Source organism: Vollenhovia emeryi, unplaced genomic scaffold (genome assembly GCF_000949405.1).
Source record: "Vollenhovia emeryi isolate VEMERY1.0 unplaced genomic scaffold, V.emery_V1.0 DF939264.1, whole genome shotgun sequence".
Taxonomy (NCBI): domain Eukaryota; kingdom Metazoa; phylum Arthropoda; class Insecta; order Hymenoptera; family Formicidae; genus Vollenhovia; species Vollenhovia emeryi.
In genome coordinates this window covers 221,192-241,059 of record NW_011967102.1, presented here as the reverse complement: position 1 = coordinate 241,059, position 19,868 = coordinate 221,192, and the positions used below count along the sequence as shown (strand labels likewise).

General features: G+C 43.6%; 1 protein-coding gene and 1 non-coding gene across 2 annotated transcripts in view; both read right to left on the bottom strand.

The window, feature by feature from the left end:
• The window catches only part of LOC105559569 (irregular chiasm C-roughest protein-like), a 132,027-nt gene that overhangs the window by 46,062 nt on the left and 66,097 nt on the right, over window positions 1-19,868 (bottom strand). The window contains exon 2 of the mRNA XM_012007964.1: window positions 2,372-2,715. Coding sequence (XP_011863354.1) covers window positions 2,372-2,715 — 344 coding nt within the window. The remainder of the gene's footprint in view (window positions 1-2,371; window positions 2,716-19,868) is intronic.
• Window positions 17,382-17,453, bottom strand: Trnat-ggu. The gene has a single exon. It is a non-coding gene; the product is annotated as a tRNA-Thr (tRNA).

Here is a 19,868-nt window from a genome sequence, read left to right as displayed (position 1 = left end):
AAATACCGTAACCGAAAAACGAATAGAAATAAAAAAATAAACGCCGCGTTCCCATATACCGTTCGCGTTCCAATATGCCGGCGCGCACGAGCAGGACAGCTTCGCGAAACACGTTACAAATTTTGATTGAATAAACGTTGGATCGTTTCGCTTTCGGCGCGCTGATTTTTGTGGAATTAAATGACGAATGCAGCGAGCGCGCGGAAAGATACGCGCGCGTCGAAAGACAATCTATGTGTCGAGGGAGATACAACGGATGAAATAAACCAGTTCACTGCTCCGCCTCGCGCGCCATTACGCGAAAAAGCTCCGTTTTATCGCGGTGCGCGCGATTAGATACATACATTAGATCATTCCGTTATGACACCAGCGGAATTGGAACAAGTTTACGGGTTCTCGTCACAGTTCGATTTTTGTTGCGTTTTGCACGTGCCGTTTTTCTTTTATTCATCCGCTCACTCGCTCATCTGCCCGCTACGTCACCACTAGGAGGTCAAACGTGGTAACGACCTCCGATTATTCGCGACTACATTTGACGACCCGCTTTTCTCACGTAAATCTTAAAATAAGAATTGTTTTTCGTCTTGTATAAAGTTGGAAGTTTTCGCTTGCACAGTCCGACGTATAAATTACCTCCGTCATGCCGAAAAATTGACCGTCGTGCATTTCTGCCATTAATTTTTTCACCGTCCATCTCTGTCATTGTTATTACCGCGATTTGCTGTCCGCGGTAAGAATATTTCATTCGGGTGCGCTTTGTTATTTGCATTTGTGTCTCTCGAGTTTATTCGCGAGCAACGCTAACATCATCAGCGTTCTCGCTGCCGAGTCCAGAGACGTGAACCGTGAAGGTCTTTATTTGAACATCACCCTTTCATTTGCCGACACAATTTACTGATTGGACGAAATTCTCTATGCCCTCTCGTTGCCTTTGCCATTACAATTTTGAATTAATTTGCCCGCGACTATGTAGGCCGCTACATATTAAAAATTCTGCAATAAAGAACGTCGTCTCGAACAGTCCAGGTTGCGTCTCTATGCGACTATTTCGTGTACTATGGAAACGTTTACACGTGTAAAATACTCCTATACCAGCAAGTGTTACGAGTGTTGGGCGGCATTTTTTAGTAACTCGTTAGGAAACTAATTTAACTTCGTAGTAGCTTTTAATGCGAACTGCATCGGCTTTATGCGACGTAGTCGACACAAGAGTAGCGCGAGGTCCATCTTTGTTTTAAAGCGTGCTAACAAAGAGAGAACCTCTTCCGGAAGTGCTATATACCGAGTGAAGCGGAAATGATGGTACAACTGAAAAGGAGGTCATTCCTCGTACAAAAAGAAGCTCGAAAGTAAATACATTTTTTTTTGGAGCCCTGTTGACAGCGGCTGTCAAAGTATAAATAAAAATATATAATGTTTTGTTAAAAAGTGAAGCTTTTGTGATGTTTTTCTATTATATATACATCTAAATTTTTACAATATTTCCAATTATTTTGTACCTCACTCGATAAAAAGTTAATAGCAACTCACATTTTTGACAATATTTTTACACGATATATGAAGAGAGATTATCCAACTTTAAAATAAAAAAGATTCTAATATTCAGAACAGAATTTTTCAGCAAACTCGCAATCAGTTACATAAAAATATACTTCTGTACACTTTTGACCTTTTTTTGTCGTGCTACGATTTCCATCTGAGATACATATGTGCCTCATTATTTACTTGATATTGCGTTTACGAGTTTGCCGTGTCCAAGTTTCGCCTCTCTTCGCGCATTATACGCGAGTGTCGCCGCGTCCGCAAATATATAGATCTCTAAGCGACGTGAAATATTTTTTCATGACGCGCAAGTCCTACGGGCACACGGGCGAATGTGCGTACACTTTTTCGACACGGCAGAAAATCAATACCTTGCGGCCGGAAATTGAATTTGAACGAGTAAACAGGCCAGCGGCGTATTATAGTGTATGTTGATATACTGTATAGATTTTTAAATAATCCTTTGCTGATAAAAAAAAAGTAGTTTTATCAGTAGGGAATTTAAGCGCGGTTAAGTCCGCGCTCGAGAGAGCGTGTGTATCGCAAAATATTAATATGATCCGCAATTAGCGCTTGAAATGTTATTTCACGAGTTTCGACGGTAAAAAAATAGTTGAAATTAATTATCTGACGAACGGATCTTCCAATCTATTTCCATGACGAAAATTACACGGACCTTTCTAAAGAGTCTAGGACAGGATGCTTTCGATTACAGTCGCATTGTATTTTGCATAATTGTATCTGCGAGCACGTTGCGCGCGGTCGACGAAGTAATCCATTTGAGCGTGAAAATAAAGTTTCCGGAATTATCTTATCCGCTCGTACTTACCTTCTTCGTCGCTACCGATCATGGCGTATCGCTCGTATCCGGTGAGATTCCTGACCGCTCCCAGACCAAAGTCGTCCTTGGTCCATTGAATGGGCCCCTTCTGATCGAGGACTCGGCATGGAAGCGTCACGCGGCTGCCAATCACCGCGGTTTGATCCATCGGCTCGATGGCGAATCGCTGATAAACTACTTCCGTCGTTGTAAACGGCTTCAGCGTCGACGCTACCACGGACGACGCGTTTGTCACGTTCGTAGCCGCCACTGTCTTCGCCTCCATTGTCATCAGCAGCGAGAGGCAAATTATTAACGGGACCGTTCTTCGCCCGACTCTTCTGCTCGCGTTCCTGCGCAATGAAAAAGATTGGCTAGGTCAATCGTGTGTATTAAGAATTGCGATTACGCGATAGCAAATTTTATCGAGCGTGCGACTCGTTGAGAAAAGAACCTGTAAAAGTCTCGTTCTTTACGCATACACGTGAAATTATTCATCTAATCGTAAGTCTATTCGACCGCCTAAAAAGCCGTCGCTTCCATCGCGTGGATTTCTCCGTTCCGTGCCATCTCCCTCCGTCATGCCATTTAATAAGCATGTGGGGCTGTCGTTCCTTACTCGTACACTTCGTCGTCTTATCTAATTTATTTTTATAGTCCCATCGGATTCAAAAACGGAGTTAGAAGGCAACCGAGGGAACCGGCGCCGTAAAAGAGGCGATAAAAGTATTGCCGGGTGCCGGCAATTTAGTATTGGAAGCAAGGGCGCTCTACTCATACACGTATACATACATGCGTATGTAGCTAAGAGCACATATGGAATCGCCATTATGAGGGAAGCTTTTTTACGACGGTAATATAGTTTTGTCGTGAAAATATACTACGTCTTAACAATTATCGCGCGGAACATTTTACGGAATATTAAAGCGATATCGCATCGGGATAAAAAAAGGAAAAGAAAAAGCGACAGTGATCTTCATTCAGGACTAAATAATTCAGAGATAGCTTATAGCCGTCAACTATCGTTCCTTTCCATTAGGAACGTTTCTTAAGAATCGATCGCGTTTGCCCCTTTCTAACAAAATTCCTTTCATTCCGAGCCTCTCATTTGGTGGCAGCATAAAAGATCAAGAATGCTGATTGGCCGTTTTACCTGAGCACTGGTGTCCGAGTCTCAATGGTATTTTTTAATTCGAGGCTTGCGCAATCTATAGACTCGATTCCATTTTTTTATAGTCGGTGAATTTAAATCCAATAAAATTGTTTTGTAATTTGAACGAAGATAAAATACGGCGTCGAGGAGAGCGCTCGTATCTCAGATACGAGCGCTTCCAACAGATTCAATATTCAATTGTTGACTTTGAGCGTCGAAAGCTGAGCGTTCATTAACGTAACTATTGGCCTTTATTATCATTTGGCAAAACAAACGGAGAGCGCAGCGAGTTCGCCGAACCGGATCTCTCAATCGTCTCGTCGACCGCTAATTAATTTTCGTCGTGTCGTTTGTATTCGTATCGGCTATCGTCCGTCATCTAATAACGGGAACAAGATGGTGCTCGGTCTCTACTCCCCCTCGCTCTGTAGATCTCGCGTCTGTGTGCGAGCCGCTGCTCCGTCATCTATCTACGTTTCCTTCGGTGCGCCGTTCTTATTCGTCGTCGGTGAAATGATCGATAGAACTGAAAATCGCTCGAGGAGAGATTCTTGAGAACGATGTATCGTTCTCGTATGTCTTGTCGGGACTCGCGCGCGGTCTTCGCACAGACGTGGCGCCTCGACGTCGCCCCGTGTTATCGTCGAAGCCGTTCGTTATACCGAAGTTGCGTCCTACTCTCTCTCCCTCCCCCCTCTCTCTCTCGCTCAAGAGAGCTCTCTCTCTCTCTCTCTCTCTCTCTCGCTCTTGCGGTGATCCTCGGAGAGGCCAAGTTCTCTACGAGTTAAGCGTTTCTTGTTACATCGTGTTCCGTTGGTTAGCAGATAGAGGAGATGTCGTAAGACGGCGGCTCATACGACATCGCACGCGGGGGCTGCTTCTTACGAGCTCAATAGGATAATAACCCCCGCGGCAGTCGCTGCCGCCGCATGTCCGCCCGAATGCTTTGAATGGAGTACGCGAGTAACGAGCGTAATAATAATTGCGCTTGTGCCTCGTATTTGGGCGACCCTCGCCGCCGACGACGACGACGTGCCGTTAATCGTGCGGCGCGTTACGAGGCTTCGTTCGAACAATCTCTCCTCGTTCGGTCCCACAAAGCCGCGCTTCTTTTCACCCGGGTAAGCCATTCTTCCGTCTTTGACAAACGCGAGCGATATCGCACGATTATTATTTGCCTTTGAAATGTCACGCATCTAAAGATACCTGGGCGAACGATATCGCGTAATCGACGTTTCCATTGTGTACATCGTCGGGTTATCTCGACATCGCTCCAATGGATTTCCGTTTATTCTCCACATAATAATTTGCAAGGGGAGTAAAAATATATTCCGTATCGAATGCAATTTACTCATTTACTTGGAAAACATTTATCATATTCCGTGACGTCTATGACAAGGCACGCCAGCAGCTTACGAAACAGAATTGGGTCATGTCGGAATTGGATGGGATACGTCCCAGGCGATTTTACTACCAGTGATTTTACATGTAAACGTGTATCACGGAAATATCGCACGCGCGCGTTACGTCCAACGGCTTCTATCACGCCCATTGGCTTTTTATCATTCGCAAGAGTGTATCGGAAATTTCGAGTCGCCTCGGACGGGCGGGCGTGCAACGCGCGCGTAGGCGTATTCGTAGATTATGCCGCCGGTCCCGATAAAATAGAACACGCTGATAGGAGCGTAAAACAATCAATCGCGATGTCGTCCCGGCAATTACTAGCGAATGTCGCGATAATCACTAGCGTGTAGGCGAGCGGGCGTGGGCGTTTAAATTTAAATAAAGTCACTAATCGAGACGGAGCGTCGAATCGGCTCGCCTGTCGGACGTCGCGTTGCGTTCGTCGGCTAGAAATTTTCGCGCCCGAGAACACGCTTCTCTCTCTCTCTCTTTTGCTCCCGTTGTTCCCCTGTAAATACATTTCGGCCGGCGCGTCGCGTCGCGTCGAATCGAATCGATCGGTACCTCGATTTTGACCTTCGAAATCAATTTTTCACGTTGCCACGCATTATTCGATACCCTGTTTGGCGATATTCAATTTTTCCCCAATGACAGCAATCCCCGTATTTACGCGGGGGCTGCACGTTTCAAAAGTTTTGCATAAAAATAAACGTAGCAGTAACACGGTTGCACTGATAAAGAATATACGCCAACAGATAGAGTGCACGAGTCAATAGCGATATATTTATTCATATTCCGCAATTGACATTTATATAAGTGTGTAATATATATTTAGCCGGCGATTTCTGGTCGCGTGGTCCAGAATTATACTCGCTGAATTCATTCGGAGTCTCAGAAATGCAAGGAACGTTAATCGATAAAACAGATACCTAAAAGTACCTTCAATATTTTTACGATTGCGGCGCTAAAACGTAAATTGAATTCGCGTTTATTTCGAAAATAAAATCGGGCGCGTGTTTTAAATGCCATCTGCAGCTCGCACGTGAACAGCAAATATTTATCGCAAATACCCATTTCCCGGTAGGCTTATCGCGTTTCATATAATGGCATCAGTGCCGCATCTCTCAAATTTACCCAGCGCAGCCTAGACGTGGATCTAGCAGATCTCACACCTAGCGGTGGTATAATCCGCCGCGCCGTACATGTACCTCGGAAGGCTCCTCCTCGTTCGAGCGTGGAAGACTCATGCCGAAGCTCAACGGCGCAACGTCACCGATCAATTTGTCATGGGATGACCCAGTATCAAAGATACGAGTCCCTCGGGTCAGTGTAACGTGTTTCTGGGAACGTTGATACATGCACACGGGTACACGCGGCCGACGCGACGCTGCGCTGCGCGACGCGGCGCGACGCGACGCGACGTGCGCACATGTGCAAACACACGATGCGGCATACGCTCGCGATATATGTATACGTGTACGCGCCTCGTATACGTCTCTCTGTGCCCTGTGCGTGTTGTGTGCGCGCTTGTTCGCCGGTCGCACGACTATCTAAATATAACCCTACAACCGTGTACACACGTATATGGGATGTATTCAATGGTTATCGCGATTTTCGATACTCCCCCGGCAAAGTCGGGAAAATATTTCGTCACGCCGCTGCAGCTGACACTGCGCCGGATAAGAGTGATGAGGGTGCCGTAGAATCAAGAATGCAGGAATCAATTTTCCGCATCCGCTCCGTTTATCCGCGCTATATCTCAAGAGCGTCTCGCATCTCTGTCCCTTTTTTCTCTTGTTCCGAACAATTCGGTTTGTTAATAAACTTTAGAGTAAAGAAAACTGCGTTTTTTCTGCGTCGAATACCCGAATGACGCTGCCGCACGTTGACTTGGCATCGATGAATAGTTTCTCGACACGTTTTTCAATGTGTGTCGAGCTCCTCTCTCCAATATTAGGTACTTCGATAGTAACGGTGTTTAATTTGCGAATGTTGAAAGAAGCAAGTATACGTTCTTTTTTTTTTCGAAAAGATGAGAATCCGCGACCAAGTTGATCGGAATGAAAGAGAATTCTATACGAGCTCGCCTCATACATAATTTAAATTTGGAAAGCTGACAATTTGATGTACCTACGCAACATCGAAACGATGGCCGCTATTGAATAGCTATTTTATTTTATACGATTGCTATTTTACGATGTTCCTACATTTTGAACATCATGCGATGGATTTGTAGAGTAGAATCGGATTTCGACCGCAGTATGTTTTATTATGTATGGAATGTGACCTGACATGGTGGGGCATTTTACGTGGCATATAAATTCTTCGGCGCATTGGGGTTCAATGTTGTCCCGACAAAAATTTGACTGATGATCTCATTATCTATCGCGGACCTTTCTATTTGGCCCTTTTTATCGTGCACGCGCGAAATGAATTTGGAATTTTTGAGATTTTGTCCAAGTCCTTTTCATGCAGATTGGACAATTTAATAACTCAACACATGGAATTTGATAAATTAGTTAGCTCGATTATCGCTCCGCTAACTTAATATTAATATTCTAGTTTGGTTTAAGGAGCACCGAGGTAAAAAAGGGGGCATATTACGTCGGGAGGGGCGAGAAAGATCGGGTAATTTTCGAGCTCTCCGCAATTCTGTTGGGACGATCTGTATATTTTAACGCGGATAGTGCAACCTTCGCGCTTGTGCAGCGCGCAGGTCATATGGATAGATGCAACCTAATTTTTGATTGGCTCTAGGGATGGAGTGGAGGAGAGGCTTAACCTTCGATCCACGGAGAGAAGGTCGAGATTATACCGCAGGGAGCCCCCCTCGATGCGGGTTCGAATTTAAGCCTTATTCCATCGGCAATTCGGCGGCCGGTATTAACGAAGCCATTAGTAGTTCCTTAACTCCGTGCGACGGCTGTGCCAACACATCCCAAGTCACACGACGAAATCGACCCATCGCCGTCGCGGAATGGAACGAATATTTGTCACGTAAAAACAGGGCGCGACGAAAGTGACGTGAAGTTACGGGGGCGCATTAGTCTCGCGTAATGAAGTTCAAGTTGGAGACGCGAATTTCACTCCTCCTCCCCCTCTCCCTTTACCCCGTTATCGCGGCTCGATTTATTACGGCCCGGCACAATACCGAGTTCGTAAAGGTGCGCGATCTCGCAGGAATAACTTCGGACGCGGGAATCTTTAGGATTATCTGCGGCATTTAACTGCAGGTTGACGGTCGGGGGCTTCCGTTTTTATCCCCGCCAAACTGCGCGGCGGCACCCCTGTAGCCTTCTTGCGACGTTAGCAAACAATCCGGGCACTGAAGGTAAACCGTTTGCCGCCCCCTCCCCGCACCCCTCCGCGCGCGCGCGGTGTGCATTCTTCGAGAAAATCGGATTATTATCGCGAAATCTATTTGGCGGTCCCGTTTGTTCGTATCAGTATTCACGGGATGTCGAAGACTGTCAAACGTTCCCCTTTCCAGGACACAACCAACTGTTGTAACGCGCCGCATTGTATACTCACGCAACAATCAACATTGCCTATGTGCACCGTTGCATATACAAGTGTATAATGCTGTATATACTGCACGTGCAGTGTGCATTCCTGATGTGCGGCAAGCAACGATACATTCCCCTCCCCGCGTGGGCGAAAATTCGCAAGGTGCGGCAACCGGCAACTCTTCTCGTCGGTCGGAGCAGGGCACGCGGAATCGATTGTAACGGATACGCTCCCTTTTGGGATTAATTGGCTAATGGGACGGACGCCAAGTGGCACACTGATTTCTGTTTATTTTATGAGAAAATCCTGCTGTTATCGCTTCGGAAAATGTTCGATACCGACGATCCAATTTGGTCAGCTCTTATTGCGTCGCGAAACAATTCATTTCTCCCTCGCGCTACGAGATAATGGACGCACGATCAATTTTTAATGTCGATTTTTTCCCGTCGATTCCGTACGGCGGGTCAAGATAAAGATCGCAACTGTGTCTACACATGTATATCTTTTTTTTCCCCTGTAACGATCATTCCAGTCCCCCCTGCGCGCGCGTTAATGTCTCAGTTACACGACCGTTATTTTTTATCTGATTGCAACTCGAGTTGCCCGAAATTGCTCCGATGTTTAGACCGTACACTGATAGAAAAATTTCTAGCACTTGAAACTATAATTGCACAGTAAAATAAATATAGTCAGGAATATCATTTTTATAGTAATTATTACTATAATATTAGTAATAGCAACTATATAGACACAGCGATGCCAACTATTTAAAAAAACCTACTGTAAAATATAAGCTTTCAACTATTGTTCTGTTAAAATGTCCAGGTAATGAATAGTGAATTAGCTAATTATTTTTATATAGTAAATACAATCGCAATAATAGTAAATTTAACTCGTTTCGGTGCATTATGACAACCGTGCCGTAAGTTGCATGGACCAATATTGTGCCTATGAGAACTGCAATACATTGTTAGGTCAACCACAACTTATGCAGCTGGAAGAATTATAAAAATGCGGTTGGCTCCTAAATTGACTATAAATTATAGCGAGAGTGTGGTAACTGCAACCATTTTTTTCTATCAGTGCAATGTTTGTAGCGACGCCCAAGTATTCCCGCATATGCGGAATCGTTTTATTGCGCGTTCGCCGCGAGGACTCCATATGGAGAAATTCTTATATCGTACCCCGTGCCACGTGGCCGAATATCGAATACGTCGTTTTCGCATTCCACCGTCGATTTCGCCGACGTAATGCAGCTACGCACCGCACAATCGCCGTAATCCCGGGATGCTTGCGAAAGCAAATATCTGTGTGTACGGGGGAGAGCAATGCCACAATTTCGCTCAGACGGGGTTTCAGGAGCGCGCGGGGTGGAGGGGGGGGGGTAGGGAAGGGGGTGTTCTCGTTATGATATAAAAATTCCTATTCAAAGGAAAGCGCGAACGCGTATGCGTGTCACAGGGATGTACTTTCGCGTCGACAATCCTTGAAAGTCTCATATTTTTGTCGTAATATGAAAATATATTTTCAAAGACTGGGATATGTATGTCAAGAACATAGGCGGGCGTTACGCGTCTGGCTCCACGTACGTTTTATCTCCGCGCTCTCGCTAGCGTATTATATCTTATTCAACATCGTCCGCATTCAATTCGAATATGTTTAACGGTGTCAAAGGACAAAAGTATTTAATTCCGTAAAATTGAAAAAATACAGAAAGCTACACTTTAACGGCAGTCTACAATCGTGCCGGGGCTCCGCGTTAAACGCGACGTCCCGTGTCAGATTACACAGGTCCAGATTTATAACGTCGGCACTTAGCCGTAGATAGCATCGGCGTATCGATATCAATAACGCTATCTGCAAGTCTGGGGGGGGGGGGGAATACGGCTCTCGGAATCGCTCCGCGGGTAATATTTTCCGCGCCGCGGGGGGAAATTCGTTTTCGCGAATCAGATTTCATTAGACGGGGAGTTGGTACAATAGGTTGTACGAACCCATCGCAAAGAGCAATAAACGGTGTCGCCGCGTCGTCGTACATGACGCGTATACGTACGAGCGAACACACGCGCGCGCGCACACTTTCGGAGCGGATACATCTGCATTGCAGAAACGAGAGGACCATGCAAATTCAATATTTGCACCGTGATGGAATGATCATACCCGAAGAGGAGGGAAACCGGCGTGTGTGCCTATCTGACCCAGATGCTTAAATTGTCATATGCGCTACAGTATCACAGGAAGCTTAGACGTATAGACGGGCCAGCGAGAAAATGGTCTCCGGTACTAAGGCTTTGCCGTATGTACTCGCGTCCCCGCGCCCCATCCTATATACGATACAACCTATTTCGGGAGAGAGCCGCAACATTCCGCCGCGCCGGGGCGAAATGAGAAGGGAAGCGGGGGAGACGGGAAAGAAAATTAAGTTTAAAGTTCAACTTTAAGATCGCAACAATTCGCGCATAACGCGAGATACGGCCACGATACTACGCTGATATGGGCGGAATGGGAGTTATATGCCGCATTGTTGTACCATGATGCGACGACGTACGTGGATTGCAATCCGTCCACCCTCCACTCCGGGATATAGACGCCATTCGTGGGCGAAGAAATCGCACATGGCATGCGATATCAGAACATGAAAGTAAACTTAACAATTTAGAAGATTGTAACATTGTGCGCGACGGTCGACCGAGTGCTGAACAATTAGATGGAGATTAAAATTTGTAAAATAACGTGACTTTTAAGGAGATTAATATCTAACACATGTAATCATTCCAGTATTTAAATGGTGCGTAAAAAAGAACAACCAGTTGCTATCCCAGTTGAAAGTTACAATGCGATAATTAAGAAAAGTGTGCGTCAAGTAGATTTTCTTCTTTCTAGTAAATATATTTTATGCCTACGAATATATAATCGAAACAAAAAAATTACAAGTATATAGAGATTTAACAGAAATGATGTCAAAGTAGAGTAATTCTATGGAACAGAAGCAAGCAAACCATTAATTTTGAAGAATCAAATTATCGCATTGTGAGTTAAAATGCTTTTATAATAATATAATTTCTATAACAAGTAATAAAACACAAAATAATTATAAAATAATACTGTGACAATTATATATCATAAGCTAAAGGCAGTAGCAATTATAATTTTAATAAAACAGGTTATATTTAATTTCAGCAAAACAGGTTATATTGTTCTGGCATTGTTTCTACCGTGGCATTAATTAATAATCCTATTCTTCAGAAATATGCTATTAAATAGAAATAAAACGTTCGATAATTATTTTAAACGTATTTTATAAAGGAATATTCCAAATACATCGTCTTCCTCCATAACATATTCCCCAAGTTATTCGAGTATAAAAGAAGGAATATCGAATCTTTGGCATAAAGAATGTCCTTTAAACGAAAGATAATAAGTGGATAGATACAAATTGCCTTAAGTAATATGTCGATCGTAATGTTGAAAGGTTTAGCTTGTTTCAACTTGCAGAGGTAAGAGATAATTCCTCGCGCACCGATTGAAATATTTACGATAAGAGGGGAAGAAATACGTCAATCGCACATCACTACGTTAATTAGGGTATCGAAATCAGGGTATCGAGTTTGGATGATATTCCGATATTTTTGCGACGTGTTAATAATTACGGTATAAATTTGATACGCGCCGAAGGGACTTGGAAATTATTGTATGCAGAATTATGTCGATATCAGGAGGTAGGTCGTCAGACGAGGGCTTCCTTCACTTGCTCCTGAAGCATCGCACGGCGTACCATGCACCAGCGATATGTGCGGCGTACCAAATCTGGGCGTACGAACTTTCGTCGTACAGATTCACCGTAGTTGAACGCTTCCTATTTGAAAGTTATGACGTTTTGGTATCAGAAGTTTCGTCTCCGAATCAGGAATTTGACATTAAAAAGTTATAAGGCTGAGACATCCATATTTACATACTCATATATATGTAGATATATTATGTGTATACGTCAAGTGCTTATGAAATTGTAATAAATCCATAAATTTTCAAGTATCGCTTGGTCGAATATCAAGATTAGGTTTGAGAAAAAGTACAAACTTTCTTAATTATATATAAATAAATATATATGTTATAATATATATATATAATTAAGAAAGTTTGTACTTCTTCTCAAACCTAATCTTGATATTCGACCAAGCGATATTAACGTTTCAAGACTAAAATTCGGATGAAGCAGCTAAGGTACTCGGAAGGTAACGGCGACAAGTGGACGGTGGTTTTCATTGATACGTCGAATTTAAATATTGTATCGTATTGCAGGCACGATAATGTTGTAGAATTAGTCTCTCTATGAATATATCGCTCTGCGCATTCAAGTTTGATCAAGCACGCGACTCGTTGCACATCGCCGAATGCTGTAGCGCATCGCGAAATCCCGGTGTTTCTCGTTTGGGGCGCATATTCATGCGGCCACATTGCTCGGTATAATCGACACGGCATCCGCCACGTTCGACAAGCGACGACCCCTTCTCGGTGACCTTTTCACGCCGCGGATCGATTCGTGGAACGATATTTCCTTGTTACCGCCGCACGTCGCGTCGGCGCGGCACGGGTGAATCTGTTTCAAAAACGCCGTAAGACCAACCGACGAATGACGAAGAATCGGACGAGGCGAATTCATTCGTCATCGTTTCATTGGTTTAAGCGTCAAATTGTCAAATTCGAAAATGATCTCGACTCGCAGGGAGTCGTGACGGGTTCGAACAAACTTTCAGTTTCGACACATTTTAACAAGCGCACGCAAACAGCCGACAGACTTGCGAGCCGTTGGAAAATACGCGCGATACTTTTGAAATCTTAAAAGCGGAAAAGTGTCAGCGCGGACCTCATCTTTTTGCATTATAAACAGACCGTTTTCCGCTTGAGAAAATAAGCTTGCAAATATTGAGCCTTAGAGACGGCACGCGGGAGGGAAAACAGTACGATGGAATGCGATAGAAGTTGAAATTGTTTCACAGAAACTATCTAGAGTCATCCCCCTCTGCGGTTGACACTTCGATCGCGGTCCCAACTGTTCCCAAGGACAATAGCCGCTAATTTGATTAACTCGCGATTAATTGCATGTCCAGGTCTAAAGCGGTGGTCTCACCGCATCAAGCACTCCGCCATATATATTCGCATTGACAGCACCCGATACCTGATAGTGTCCGTCAAGGCAAAAGGCATGATCGCTTTCCTCGGCAATGTCTCTGATAGCAAGGAGCTATAAGCTCCTTATAGCGAGTTGCAATAGCGCGACGTTGCCATAATCTACTGAAGGAAGCCTCTTAGGTCGTAATATAAGGAAAGGTCCTTTGATACGAGCCCCCTCTCGCCCCCCCCGGATGCCCATGGAGACCGCGAGCGAGCGAGCGAAACCGTCCCTGAGTCGCATCTGGCAAATTTTCTAGAGAAACCTCTTGGAAAGGCGGCACGAAGAAATACGAGATGTATTTCCATACCGAGTTAACGTAACATTCACGGTTTCGCGCATAAAGCGATTGGCCAAGTATATACGTTTACCCCCGTCCCGGCGTTTTATCGATTTCCGATTGTATTTTCGCGACGCGACGTTTAATCGAAAATACACATACGTTATGTGCTTTTGATATTTCTGTAAATTGGCTATATTATTATGATTGTGCCGTTAATCCGTATTGATGTGCCACATTATTTTTACTTTCTGCTATAAGAAGGCGGAGGGGTGGAAGTGAGAGGCGCGAAATTTATGCGTAACGCTTCACGCGTGTAAAACCATTGGCAAAGTATTTACGATGCGCGTTGCATCGATTTTCGATTCTGCTCTTTTGCGAGGCAACATTCAATTAAAAATACCCGCGCGCATCCTTTTACCGTTTCCGTTATCCGTTGTATTAATCCGCATATATTTTTCTGTATTCTCTTCACATTCTTTATGACGAGAGAAGGGGGGGGGAGGGTAAGAAAAGGAAACTACGAGGGGCACGACGCGCGGGCCCCGGTGTGGTTAGTTGCACGATTGTCCAGATAATGTCGTTGATTGAACAAACAATAACATCGTTAAGGCAGTAAGTGGAATAATCGAAGTATCGATAATCTGGTTTGAGCGGACGAGCAGACCGCGAAAATACGGTTTATTGGCTCGAGCGAAGCCTCACTTCCCCTTCTACGGACAAATGCTATTTGTTCGTAGAATTTCCGGTTTCATTCCGAGCACAATAATTGTTGTTACACGTATTGTAGCGCAAGAATTACCGTATTACTCCGCGTACGTCGATAAGAATGCAGGAGCGGGAGGGAATTCCAGCCGGCATCGTTTTTAAATTCCTACCCTCCGTGGCGATCGATTCTCTATCGCGCGCGCATCCACGAAATTTCTCCTCGTTCATTGAAAAAGAGAAGGTAAAGAGCTATTCGATGATACTGAGAGAAGCTAATACCACGTCGACCCAACAGATCGACACATCCATTGAGGTTGAAGAGCAAAAACCAGTGGCCGAACGCAAACTTGGGTAGAACGAAAATACTTGACGATGACAAGAACTCGGAGCACGCCCGAGGTAAATGGACTGTTAGACATAGAGAGCCCCTGCCATTACGCCTACGTATATTTACTTATCAGTCGCCGTCTTTGCTTATAGCGCGCTAATCGTTACAGCACGTGCAAACACGTTGAATTTATTTTTTTTGCGGTAACAATGACTTCAATGTTATTTTACACGTTTCTCCTTGCAAAAAAAAGTATAATTGCTTCGCAAGTATACGCGTTACTTTAATATCGTCAGGTAATTTCAAATTTTTCTCGTAGACGGTAGATTTCCCTAATTTTCTCGACGCGTTAATATCGCTTTCGTAAAGGGCTTTAATTAAGGTTATAGATTATTTGTACGTTATATCACTACGTTAGTGATGAACGATACTTTCGCGTGTGTCTCCTCACTTTCACCGGATCGCCCCGTTCCGTGTTAATTTAAGTAAGGCAAACAACGAGAACGATACGCGCTCGCTGGCAAAATCTGAACATCGGCGCCGACACACACTACACGTTAATACATGCGACAGCACTTGATTCAATACTGCTTCGGCGTTCATTATTCCGCGAAGTTTCGTTAGCATTACTAATTAGAATGCCGAGGAATGGCAAATCTCAGAAGTTTTCCCGAAACTCCCATTGTAACAGCCTGTAATAAGAACGGCCATTATTATACTGTTTACAATCTCTAGAGGTGAGTGGAAACTTTGCGCCAAGTGCATCGGGGAGTTCAGAGGGATGATGGAAAATTCAGATGTAAACGCCGAAGAAAACGATGGGATACGATGGATCTAGGCTCTGGCGGGAGCAAAATTTCACTGTTAATAATTTGGTAAGCGCGACACACCGCGATATTTGCCGTTACGGCGACCAAAATGTTGCTGCAAATAACAATAGCTAACTTTCCCCGCATAAACGCTTCACGCGCCGCTCTTATCGCGATCGCGTTATCTCGTCCATTTTTTTTTTTTTTCGAGAGAGAGAGGCCAACCGCCGTCCGTATCGCCGTACGCATTCGCACGCGCGCGGAATAGGCAAACATAGGAGAATATAAAAAGGGACCGGGAATCTCTGGTAATCCTCGAAAATGAGAGAGCGAAATGTACCATGAAATATGTACCTATTTTCGAATACGAAGGCGCGCGGATATTCACCGACGCGCGGTGTCAAATAAATCTCGCAGAAATGAGAAGTAATGCGCGAATACACTAGCGCTTCCTGACGTAATCGCTGGAATGCTGTGGGGAATTAAAAAGGGTAGTTTCCGAAATTATACCGTATCATATAATACGCGTTTTTCGAACATTTCCCTTTCTCTTTGCGTATACTGTTTCCTCCATTATTCCTCGTCTCGTGTAATGGAAAAACAACTACAAATAAGTCGCATTTCGCGTGAGAGTAAAGTTTTAAGATATATGACAAGAGCAAATATATATATAAATGGTCAATTCGGAACATAAATGTACAATGTACCCGAGTGGAAATTTTGGCCCTATGTTGAACTTTTAATTCTATTAAACAGTAGGACCTAAGACAGTAAAAGAGGTCGAACAGCAAGTACAAAATTTTCTCCTACTTTAAAACTGATAGTGTCGGAAATTTCTACTTTTGCCAATTTAGCATTAAAGTAGGGTTTTTTTAAATAGAAGCTAAAGTAAATTTTTAGAATTAAAGATTCAAGGGAGGATTAAAAAATATAATGTTATCTAAGTAGGTGTAAATTATCCTTAAAAGTGTCAAAATAGTACCAAAATTTCAACTCGGGTATGCGAAGATGTAACGCTATTCGTGTGTTATCGTTCTCACTTATTACGCGGAAATTTAATAAAAATGTAGACGGGAGTGGGATACAAGGAAATAAACCACTTTGCTATTGCATGTATCTTAGCAACGTGTTGAACTCTTATCTCACTACATGAGCGAAAAAAAAATATCGGGCGCGGGTGATTCTGAGAATCTAATCGTTTCGTTTCTCCGGGCGATTGCTTTTTACACCATTTAAGCTATCCAGAAAATACACGTTGATATTGCTGTGACTAGACGACCTTATGACTAAATCATTAGACAGCTAGATAATTAGAGGTAGTGAATCAGAGATCGAGAGATATCAAACACGATCGGTTGGACGGAATCGAACCCGGGTCTATAATATACCGAACGATTGTTTTTACTCTCTGCTATAACTAGATGACCTTATACCCAAATTATTAGATAATTAGATGATTAGATTTGTTGAGATTCTCTGTTACTGCTGTGACCAGCAGACGACGGGAGATATAAAACGCAATCAGCTAGAAATCGAGCCCGGATCTATCACATACCGAACGATTGCTTTTTACTCTCTGCCATGATTAGATGATCTTATGCCCAAATGATTTAATAATTAGATGATGGCTAGTCCGTCGATGGAAGATATCAAACGCGATCGGCTGGACCGGGAATCGAACCCGGATCTATCGCATACCGGACGATCGCTTTTACCACTGAGCTACCCAGACCCTGTGAGAATACTCTTCCCGTTGTCTTTATGTATTGTATACAGCACTATGTTTGCAATTCTTTAAGGCCGTAACACACAGGAAACATAAACAATAAGGTCGAAGTGGTAAGGGAATCAGCCACAGTCGAAAATTCAAATCTCGGCTGTGATTGATCGGCTAGGTCCCTTATTCCTTAAGGCCCGGTCTACAATGAGTCGTTAGTCGTTAGTCAGAAGTCGCAACTATATGTTGATCCTTTTCCTTTCTGGGTAGAAGAAAAAGGACCGACATATAGTTCCGACTTCTGACTAACGACTAACAACTCATTGTAGACCGGGCCTAACTCTTAGCGCTCGCGCTTTTCCGCGCACCACAGCTCTAACGCAGAAATTTTTTAATTACGTAAAATAATTAAATACGAATACATATAGGATATGGCTTACGCGTTTTGTCTCATTGTTAATTCAGATTTGACAAAAAAATTCTCTGGGAAAAAAGTTATTTTATTACTGTAATTCGTAGAAAAAGAATTCATAGTAGAGAGGCAAAAAATCGTGAACAATGAAACAGAACGCGTTATCGCCGTACGCTTTTCATCGATCCACCTCGCTACCTTGTTACTAAATTGCGGTTTTCATTGATAATAAAAACTGAAACGCAACAGGAGAGAGATCGTTCAATTAATCTGATAATACGGAGTCTTAATATCATTAATTAGATCCTTTGTGGAACGCGCCGACACGATCTTTCAAAGAGGAATAACAACGCCTCTTTTCTGTATGCATTCAAACTAGTGACACAACTATGTTTGCCTGACAAGCGTGTTTTCCTCGGTTTCCTTAATTGCCGGCTGCAATTAGATGAGTTAATATAAATATAACGCGCTAATTAATATTAGAAGTTTAGTAACTTTCTAGGAACGCTAGGCGAAAGAATTCAAATTCCGCGGAACAGCTGCGAGTAGTCTAATCACCATAATCGAAATGCACCGCACAAAGGCGCATAAAGACGAGCGGCATTCATTTGGATTATTATTAGTGGCACTCGTGGTAGCCAAATGGAATTGTCGTGTGTGACAGAACATTCTTTTTCATGTTTCGACTTTAATTATGAGGAAAAATGAAGGACGGGGGTCTTACACGGGGATAATGAACGTCCTTGCGTGCGCGCGTGCACATGTAACGCTGCGCGAGCTCTCTGAATAATATTTCGTAAAGATACATTTGCGTGAGATCAACGATACGGTCGCTCAATCGTGTTGTCATTACGCGTTAGAGGCTAAGCACTGTCTTCTCTTTTCGCCGGTACACCGAGATCGTATTGTTGTGCTTATTGTGTTTGCGTTGCTTTAGGTATTGAGAAAGATATTGGATTATATGGAAATAAAGCAAACGCTTTTATGTATGGCAGAAGACGGGAGCAAACGCGCTTTTACTTGCAAGTAAAAGGCACAAAAGGGAATCATATCTTGCATTTCGTATGAATAATTTGTTGCTTTTATTACCAAGAGTTACATCTGTATTTTGAAGTATCCGTTTGTAAATATCATCGCTGTAACGGAGAATGCATTATTCAACGACGTTACGACGACCCAGACCGTCGACTATTCCTGCAGTAATGCTCGGAACTAATTTTCTACGTGCCCAAGGCTTCCTATTGTCATCTATTATTACAATGATAGCGTAAAAAAAAAGATTCGAAGACTCGTGAGATTGGAATCAATGTTCCGCTGGGGAAACAAAGGACTCAATAAAATAATACGAAGGGCAGAAATTACGCTGTACGAAAATATATACGTATTGTTACGTGTATACGCGTTGGTACGCATTATTAATAATGTTACAACGAACGTCTCCAATGGAGAATATCGACGTGTTTGCTCTCAATAAACCTGTCACGCGGAGGAAACATCGTATCGAGGAACGGCGAAATACGGAAATGCGCGACTGTATCTCTAAATACTCTATTAAGTAATCACATCCGGGAATTATACCCGCTCTCATCTCATTCATATTGATAAAAAAAAGAGACGATATTCAAGTGGAAGCGGACTCATTGTATCAGCCATAAATCACGAGTCGACTTAACTACTTTACAAGCTCGGGGGAGCCGGCAATGTTATCGGGAAAAGTTTCGACTTCTGCCGCCCGGACTCTCATTAAAATAAGCACATCAGGCATGTTACGCTACATCTCCATTATGCCGTCTCGAAAAATAGTCGGTGCGAGCGTAGCGTGTCGGAGGCGCGCGCAACCGTAATCTCTCATTTCTGGGCTCATAATCGGTTTTTTTTGGTAATCACTCCGGCGAGATCCGGTGTGTGTGTGTGTGTGTGTGTGTGTGTGTGTGTGTGTGTGTGTGTGTGTGTGTGTACCGACAAGATACGCCGATACCTGTGAAATTTCCGTCACGATACGAAAGATTTAACCAGGC